At 48.8% G+C, this 9,383-nt stretch overlaps 1 protein-coding gene across 1 annotated transcript; it reads right to left on the bottom strand.

Annotated features, from left to right (window-relative positions):
- Positions 1-648: 648 nt before the first annotated feature.
- ZNRF4 (zinc and ring finger 4) lies at positions 649-4,086 on the bottom strand. Its single transcript, XM_037382672.1, is given in 6 exon segments — positions 649-764; positions 767-1,190; positions 1,192-1,338; positions 1,340-1,469; positions 3,729-3,801; positions 4,053-4,086. Coding segments are annotated over 6 exon segments (924 nt in total).
- Positions 4,087-9,383: the final 5,297 nt, after the last annotated feature.

Consider the following 9,383-nt stretch of genomic DNA (forward strand, 5'->3'; position numbering starts at 1 on the left):
CTGGTTTTGCTGATGATGAGAAGGGGGAGTTGCTTCATCTTTATTCCGTGCACCCCCCACCCCCCCCTCAGTTTAGGAAATGGTTCCTGCTGGCTGCAACACACAGGGAACAGTTCTTACCTGGGATTTCTGAGTGTTCCTCTTAGGTAATGCTGAAAAGCAAGATTCAGTGTGTTTATGTGTGGGCATGTGTGCCCATGCACATGTATTTTGGGAGGGAATTGAGGAAGCATTCTAGCCGATGTAAACCAGCTACCAGACCAAATGTTCTGAAATCCCTGCTTCCCTCCTCCTTTTTGCTTCTTTACTGTTGCTCTGGCTCAAGGAGGTTTTCGTATTTCCAGCTGAGATTTCATGCCTTTTTTTCATTGTGGGGACCAGGGGCAGGGAGCCAAAACTGCAATGTTAATTGCTTCCCAATAATAGCTAGCCTGGAGCAAGAGCTGAAGGAAAACATGGGGACATTTCCCTTGGTTTAACGATAACTTATCCCTGCCATACCTCAAATGATGATGCCTTCCAGTGCATCAAATTCTTCCCCTTCCACTGTGCTTGCATCATCTATCTACTCTTCAAAGAGGAAAAAGTATTCATCTTTATGCCCTTCTTAGAGTGTATTGTCTTCATCATGGTCCTGTTCCTCCTCATTCACACCTTCACCAATCTGCTCGTGGCAAGAGAGGTGTTCACCAGCTGACTGCAGCACGGACGCATCTTGTTCCTGGGCCAGATGTGGAACCAGGTGTCAATGCAGTCACTGTGTAAGCATGGGAACAGAGCAGGACCTTCAGCAGGTCCCCTTTCCTGTACTCTTGTAAGCAGATCGCACAGGTCTCATTTTTGTCTCCCTGCTTCTTGCAAGCCCTGTTGTACCATCCCATGATAAGCATAACTGTGGTAATGGCCACAATGATGTCTAATATGGTGCTGGAATACAGTTTTCTGTATAACAAAATGGAGATTTTCTGCAGCGTTTTAGCACTGTCTTGACAAGGATTCAAATAATGTTTGCTATTTGCTAGTTTCTCATTTCTCAAAGTCCCTTGCAAGTGAAGGGAGGCAAATTGTCCAGTAAAGAGTGATATCATCTTAATCAGCCACTGGATTTCTTTGTCATCAGCCATCACTTGCTCTGAGACCACATTGCACACAACAGCAGTTTGGTATCCAGCCTCCTGAGCAGGAAGGATATTTTTGACAAAGACAGCAGCCATACAGCTGAATGAGTGCAATACGTGTCTCAAAGGCCTTCCTGGGTGCTGGAGGATTCTCTGTTGCAGTACAAGCATTTATCAGCATCATCCTCATCAAATTCCCTGACAGCCTTTCTGCCAGGAGCCCAAAAGCCAGGCGGCCCAAAGCATGTGGGCAGGGCTTTTACCGCAATGCACTTGGAGTTGTCATTGTAAGCCATGTAACCAAAGGGTTCAGCAATAGTGGTGCGGGAGGCAACAGCAACCACAAAGCAGCTGAAGAGTCATGCTGAAGTGTCATTGGGTACCTCTGAATACAGATTTCCAGGCTGGTCCCAAAGTGTATGAGTCACAGGAGCACTATTCCCACCTGGGTTTTATCACTGTGCTCTGACTTGGAGCCACAGAAGGATGAAGATGAAACCCCATTTCTACAGGTTACCTGCCATATGGAGGTTCCAAGGACAGAACTCATGTCTCCAGCTGCTAAGCAACACCCTTGTGTCATCTCTGCAGGTCTGTGACGTCACCTGGTAGCTCTTTCCCAAGGCCAAGTTGCATAACGTAACTGCCAACCTGCTTCAACTTCTCCCTTTCCTTTTTGGTCTGCTCAATGCACATAGCTTCTAGTTTCACCTCCCTCTGGGTGCTGATCGGGTGCCTACTCTCATTTTGTGAATGATGTGCAGGCAGGATAAATGAGCCTCCCCATCAGCTAGCTGCGTGCCCATTGCAGGCTGGAATGCTTCACACTGGTGGCCAAAGCAATCCGTGGAAAATGTGGCAGAGTGGGAACAAGCTGTTAGCCTCCATCTGCTGTTGGGTGTGCGTGCGTGTGGCAGCTTGGACTGGTCTGGTGAACATGCACTTTTTCCTTAAAATGTTGATCTTTGAACTGATACCAAGCCAAATAAATTGCTTAGGGTAGAAGGGGTTTCTGTCATTTGAAATAAGTCAATCAGTAACTGTCAGTCAAAATGGCAGCTAGCAGGAGCTTGAAAGGCTCTCTTCAGCGGTGTGGCCTCACTCTGCCATGTCCCAAACTTCTGAGAGAGCAGATTCCCCTCCAAGGCCTCTGAGCAGCTAGGTTTGCTGAAAGGGCCAATACTCTTGGGTCTTGTTGGACCCCTGCCCTGCCACAGTAAGAGTGGGTGGTGGATGAGCTTGGGAGGGCTAACATCACCTTTTGTATTGGGGCTTTTCCCCTTATTTACTTTAAAAACTCAGTTGCTGGCAATCAAATGGCTGGAAAAGGGACTTTAGCTTCTAGCTATAAAAACTGATTTTAAAATCCTGGTTATAGTTTAAAAAAGCTGAAAAAGGAGTGGAAAGCATAAGGCACAAGTGTTCTCCCTCACAGAGTGTTTGACAGCAGAAACTCTTATCTTTCAGGCAATTCCCAACTCATATGGTGACTGCTCAGTGCCCAGAGGAAGGGACACCAGCCTGATGGGAATGCAATAGCTTTGCTGGTTGTTGGAACAAACTAGGTCTGAATATGCAACAAACCCAGGTCAGTTCGGAACCACAGATCCCTAAAACCCTGCACCTTTTAACAAACAGCCCTTTTTGTTTAATGATCCACTTGAGAGTAGCCCCATGGTTTCCACTGCCATTGTGTTGGACCTGTAGTTAAAAAAAATCACTCATGTACTAGGCAACTGATTTGTTACTTAGCCCCCTTGGGCTCTGCTTGAGACAGATTTCACTGGGAAAAGAGCTACAGAAAATGTCAGCAGACAGTGTGTGTGCACGCCAGAGACTCCCAGCAGCTGTGATTTCAAATCGATTTTATTTTCCCCTCATCCAAAGAGTTTTACGCTTGCAGGGAGACATTTTGATGCATTTAAAAACAAAACAAGGAAAAGGTTTGAGGAGGAGGGAGAAGCCAACTACTTTCTAGTAGAATGAAATTAAGAAGAAAATGGAGGTACACTGGGAGATCCTTTTGAGAGTGCATTTTTGGCTTGGTCTTATGCTTCTTGTGATGGCATCCATCATCCTAGTGCTCTTTAAAATCTTCACCTCTTTATTTGCACTCAGTGCTCTATTTCTGCCCCCAGATCAATGCTTTATGTAGTGCTAGTGACTTGCTGCTTGCATAAGGGGCAGGTCAGTCTTTGGGGCTGGGCAAGGAGCCATGTGTCTGTGTGAACTGTGACAGATGTGGGACCAAGGAACTTCTGTGTGCTGTTATCTCCTGGCTGCTCCAGCATCACCTCATACCCTAGAATCAGCAAGGCAGGAGTGAGCAGCCATCCTGGCTTGTTCACCAAAACCCTTGGGAAAAGGAGAAATGACATGTTTGCAGTCTCCAACCTGGATCTCTCTAACTGTTAGCAGTATCCCAGAGAGACATAGGCAAAAGGACAAAACCTCTGCAAGAGAGACTGGAGAGTGAGGAAGAGGGGAATGGGGTGCAGGGAAGGCCCTGGGCAGTGAGGAAAAAGGAAAAGCTGAAGTCTGGGTGAGGAGCAGGATACCTGTATCCCATCCACAGGCAGTGTGAGACAGGAAATCCTAGCCCTTAGCCGCCTTTGAAATCCCTGAATGCTTTTGCAGAAGGAAGAAGAGGGCTGAAGAAGGACTTTGACCAAAATGGCCTTCACTCAAAGAGCCACAGCGGTGCCCTGTCTGTTCTGGTTCCCTTTTGTGCTTTCTGTTTGCATCAGCTGCTGTCTGCATCCTCCATTGTCACTGCCCTGGAGGCTTTGGCTCCCGTTGAGGTTAAGCCAAGCATCCTACCATGGTGTGGGGCTGTGCCAGGCTGTCTCCAGCCCCATGCTGCATTCATTATAGCCAGCACTGTACTCCCCTTCTTATTCTGCCCTGCCTCTGTTATACTCATGTGTTAAATACACTGCAGATGCTCCTGGACGTATTCTTGACCCATTTTCCCTGGAGACCCTGCAATCTACTTTGTTGGAATAATTGCAATTTATTTAAATGTCAACAAGCCACACGTGGGAGACAGCAGTTGTGTGCAAGAGCAGAGCAATTACAGGGAACGGGTCCCATTTTACCACTTGAACAAAGATCCAAGCTAGAAGAAAGGAAAAGACCATTTACCTCTATTAACTGATAATTTACCCCACTACTCCCAAAGTCCCCGTCTTCCTTTATACATCTTCTTTGGGGCTATCACCTAGTGCAGGGGCTGGGATATAAAACGAACTCTTACTTTTGCTTGTACTCCACAGAAGTGTCTGCTCAATCCAGAGGAATTTAATGCTGATTTAGACTCACATAACTGCTAGCAGAGTCTAACTCTGGTCCTGCCCAAACAGCTTTAACTGTAACAGAGATGCAGAAGAGACTGACTTATGTGGATGTCATTACAACTCCAACAAAACACCCAGTACAGGCCCCAAATCCAGTATTGATTTAACTTGGGGAATAAGTCTAGATGGCTTCTTCCCCTCTGAGGTTTTCTTTGCAGCATGAAAAAGAGCAGCCTGGAAGTGGGATGATGAGAGCTTGTACATAATCAGACTTCTTGTCCTTTATCTGTATTAGGTCAGTGGCTTGGGTCCACAGGCTGTGGCACTGAACAGACACAAAACAGACTCCCTCTACCCTCAACAGTCAAAGGCCAGGAGCAGAAAATGCCATCGTGGGGGTTAAATGTTTTTCTCAAGACAACTTGGCAGGTATCCCTGGTTCTAGTTTGGTGCCCTTCCTATCAGGGCATGCTGCTCCTCTGGGGTCATGCTATAGAATTAGTGAAGACCAGGCTCTTGGAGCTAAATACCTGTGATGTACAGTCAGGGAAGATCTGGGGCCATCTACTGACCTTCCAGTGAAAACGTTTGTGTTTCCAGTGCTCCCAGTTGCTCTTAAAAGAAAGATATGTAGAACGCCTTTCCTCCTTCCTGCTGACTGAGCAAGTCCCCAGCTCTGCAGCGAGCCAGCTGGAAGGCAGACCTGCACCCTGTTGTTAATGATTTTTTTTTTCTTTTTTTTTTGCTAGGAGCTGATTTAGAAACTGGTGCATGTAACCACCTCCTTTCATCTAGGATTAAAGGAAAGGATGACCCATGTCTTTACAGAATAGATAGCTGAAACAGTTGGATTCACCACCCAAAAAGCAAGCTGTGTAGATGAGAAATGGAGTTGTGTGTGCGGAGAGGTTTTGTGCCTCTCAGTTCACCACCATGGGAGAGACATGGAGAGCAGGTCTGTGGGAGCTCAGCAAGCCCTGCTGTGTGCAATGTCCCCTACACATCTCACTCCTGTGCTCTACCAGGTGCCTCTCCTGGATTTCCCGGAGGTCCAGGCAATCTCTGCTCTGTTATTACCAAGTACAAGCATGATAATCTGGGCCCTAATGCATACAGATTATAAAGCAGTGCTTTATGGACCTGCTACAAAAGTACCCATAATCTGCTAATGCCCACAATTAAAAAAAGGCAGTTGAGCAAATCTGGGCCATTGCAACTTAGTACTCATGTCTGCAAATGGATTCCAGTTCCAGCTGTTTGCCTTGCAACAAGGGGAGACATCTTTATTGGATATTGATGCTGGAAATAATATCTTGCCTTTTCTAGTTTTGGCAAAATGCCTTGCAAACCTTGGGCATAAATGAAAACATCTTTTCTGTTGAGCAGGGATTTTGTACTTTAACTATCTGCATGCAAAAAAAATAAAAATAGAGAAGAGCACTTGTTTTGTCAACCTAGGTTTTGTGGTAAAAATTAGCTGTTAACTGTAGCAACTGGCCATTTTATTGGATTAAACCTGTCTGTGCAGACTTTCAGGAGGGAGGGCTTAAGAAGCAGAGTAAGAAGAACCTCAGGACGAGCTGTCTAGGGGCTTGGCAAGAGCTAGCCGCTGCTTCTGTTCTGTGGTTGTGACCCTCAAACCTTCTGGTGTGAAGCAGCCTTGTATGTGCTCAGCTGCCCAGACTGGGCAGAGCAAGGATATGTCTTCAGTGCTCTGTCCGTCCAGTCTGTATTCTCTACTCCTGCATTTCCATATTTTTTTTTAATCCTGTGCTGTGTATGCTCTTCCTGTGAGAGACGCTGACTGGAGCTTGGATTTGTAGGGAGAGTGGAAGACAAAGCTGGTGAGCATGTGTAGGGGAGGGGTCTTGATTTTCCAGGAGGGAGTTTGGTTGAGTCTTCCCAGGTTACTCCTGCTCGCAGTAGTGTGCACCGAGGTGGATCAGCACGACCGCAGTCACGCTGCGCAGGCAGAGCGGGCAGGTCTTGCTGCCGGGCTGAGCACAGTGCCACAGGTCAATGCACTTGCGGTGGTAGGCATGGGAGCAGGACAACAACTTCAGTGCCTTGCCGGGCTCGTACGCCTGCAGGCAGATGGCACACTCGGAGTAGCTGGCAGCCCCCCAAACCGTGCTGCGGGGAGACTCTGGCCGCCACTCCTTGCTCTGTTGCTTGCTCCCCCTTTGGCTTTGGTAACTCTTCATACATCTTGCAATAAGCTGGATGCCTGTTATTGTGGTGACCAGGATGCTGGTGACCTTGCAGAGGGGCAGGATCAGACCATAGTAAAGAAGGTCTAGATTGTGGGTGAGACAGTTGCAGACATGGTGGAGGCGCCACATGGTGTCATTCCAGCAGCAGCACTCATTCGGGAGGACACCGACCCCCTGTTCAGCCTGGCAGGTCTTCCTCCAAAGCATCGTGTTCACCTCCATGATGAAGGCTGCCATGGGCCTTCCTTTGATCTTCCCATTACGTGGTACCACGTCCCCAAAGCCTGGTGAGTTGCGAGACACCTTGTGTCCACCTTGCTGAGCAGGAGGGGCCTCGGCCCTGCGGCGCTGGGGTCTGCGGGCCAAGGAAGCTGGGTGGGTATGGCTGAGAGCATGGCCGCCCGCCATCTTGTCCTCAGAGAGCGACAGCCCCAGGCATGCAACCCGAGCTGGGCCGCCCAACCCGGTGCCGTTGGCATGGCTGCTGGCAGCCTGCTGGAGGCACAGGATCACTGTGGCCATGCAGAAAGGGGACAGGAGTATGTGCCACATGTCAGCGGCAGCAGGGACAGGGGCTGAGGTGCCTCAGCCCCAGGCAGGAGGTTCTTGGCGGGCTCCTGAGGCAGCCCCAACTGCTGCTTTCTAGAAGCTTCCCTGTACTTCCACAGGGGCTGCTGCCTCACAGGGCACCTCTGCCTTTACCTTACACCTCTCCCACAGCTTCCCATCTTCTCCCCCTCACGTCCATTCTCTCCACCTTTATTTCTTTAATTCTGTGGCCCATCACCCTGACAGGGCCTTGCAGCGAGCAGCTGCAGCTCTGAGGCGGTTGTTTCACAAGGGACAGCGTTTGCCTTGCCTTTGAGGGCCCTGGGGAATTTGGATGTGCAAAAAAAAAAAGGTGGAGATTTGGGCAAAACCAGCTTCTGCCCCATCTCATGGCTGAAAACACACTTTGCCCTTCCTCCATGCTGTGCCAGTGAAGCGTGGCCAGAGCAGCTTTCCATCACATGAGGTTATACCGCGATGGCACAAATGCATGCTCCTCCAGCTGTTTCTGATCCTCCCTTTTTCTTTTCTCCCATTTTTTCCATCACTTTCCCTCCCCAGTGCCTTCTCTCTGCCCCCTATCCCATGATGTTCACCCCTCGCAGGACTGGGCACCCAAGTTTCCCTGTGGCCACCAGCCACACACCGGCTCCCTTTGCTTTTCCACAGCTTTCCACCCAAATTTCTCTGTGTGTTTGTTCCTGCAGCCCCACCCCTCTCTCTGGGGTGCTGCAGACAGATGAGTGCCTGCCTTGTAGAGCCGGTGCTATGGCAGAACCAGGAGCGTGGTTCCCTGGGGTAATCTGCAAAGTACAAGTTGTTATTACTCGCTACAGCAGAACAATCAGTGCGGGCTCTGTAATGCAGTAAGATGGATTGAAGCTGCTTAAGACCAGAGGAAAATGGAATCACTGCTTTACAACAAGGAGTTTAGCTCCCTCAATCCACCACTGATGAGTGATGAGACCAGAGCAAAAGCCTAGATTTGAAAATTACTGGTTTCGGGAAGCGAGATGGAGTTGTGCAGCAGGAGCCCAAATCAGACCTGGATCTCAGCTTGGCAATGTGATGTGCCAAATCTGTCTTGTAAAAGCAACTCTACATGTGCAGCTCTTTTTCCCAGTAGTCTCAGAGAGGATGCTGACATCTTACACTGCTCAGGTGTGATCAGTGCCAGCGTAGCCCTTTGGAGATCCCCTTTTTCATGACAGCTACACTGTAGGGCACTGACAGCCTCCTGCAGCGATCCCACCAGGGCAGGGATGGGGTTTCCAGGCTGCTGGAGGAGCTGTGGATGGAGCCTCTCACCACCTTTGGAGCTATGTGCCAGACCACAGCCAGCACATCTGTGTCGGGATTTAATAGCTAAGTGGCACAGAGCTCCTTTTGTAAGTGCCGTGCAGGTCTGTATGGCTCAACCTGCTTGCTCGTCCTTGATGTTGGTTTGTCTTGGAAGAGGACTTGGAAAACTGGCATGGGTTGGAAAAGCAGTAAGACACAGCTCGTTGAGACTCCAGGAGCCAGCAGAAATGCTGTAGGTATTGTGGGCTTCCTGCAACACAGCATGGGCTGGCTTTTCCCCTCCTGTTGAGATAGGAATGGCCTAAGGAGGTCCCTTCAAGGACTGGAGAACTTGCTGCTTCAGGAAAGAGTTTGGATTTTAAATGTGAAGTTTATAAATGAGATGGAGCTAGGGTAAAAGGAAAAAGGGTGCTAAGAGAGCAGGGGTGCTAGCTGTGCTCAGCAGTGAAGTTTGGGAATCTGCACAGATACTGCCACCCAGAAACAGCTATTGAGGAATAATTTCCCTGAATTATTCCCTGACAGTGCCGGTGTTGGTGCACTCTGCTGATGCGGTGAACTGGGAACCTATCCAGACCAACACAGGTGCGTAGCTGAATGGGCTCCTCTGTGGTTTTGATTCCATGTTTTCTGGGTCTGGTGTGCCCATGTGTGTGTCAACAGAGAAAAGCTGCTCAGAAATAAAGAATTGTAGCTTTCCTGGTTACCACAGAGAACAAGATTAGAGCTGTCCTGCTTTTTTACAAATGGAGGTGCTGATCCTTTGTGCAGAGTCAGACCTCTCCACGTTTCAGTCCCAGATATGGGCCCTTCCAGCTGGAGAGGAAACTACAAAGAGGAAAAAGCAACAAACTTCCAACAGTTTTACAGTAGTGAAGACACTGATTTCTTCTCAGGTGCCTCTA

This window comes from Falco rusticolus, chromosome 4 (genome assembly GCF_015220075.1).
Source record: "Falco rusticolus isolate bFalRus1 chromosome 4, bFalRus1.pri, whole genome shotgun sequence".
NCBI classification, from domain to species: domain Eukaryota; kingdom Metazoa; phylum Chordata; class Aves; order Falconiformes; family Falconidae; genus Falco; species Falco rusticolus.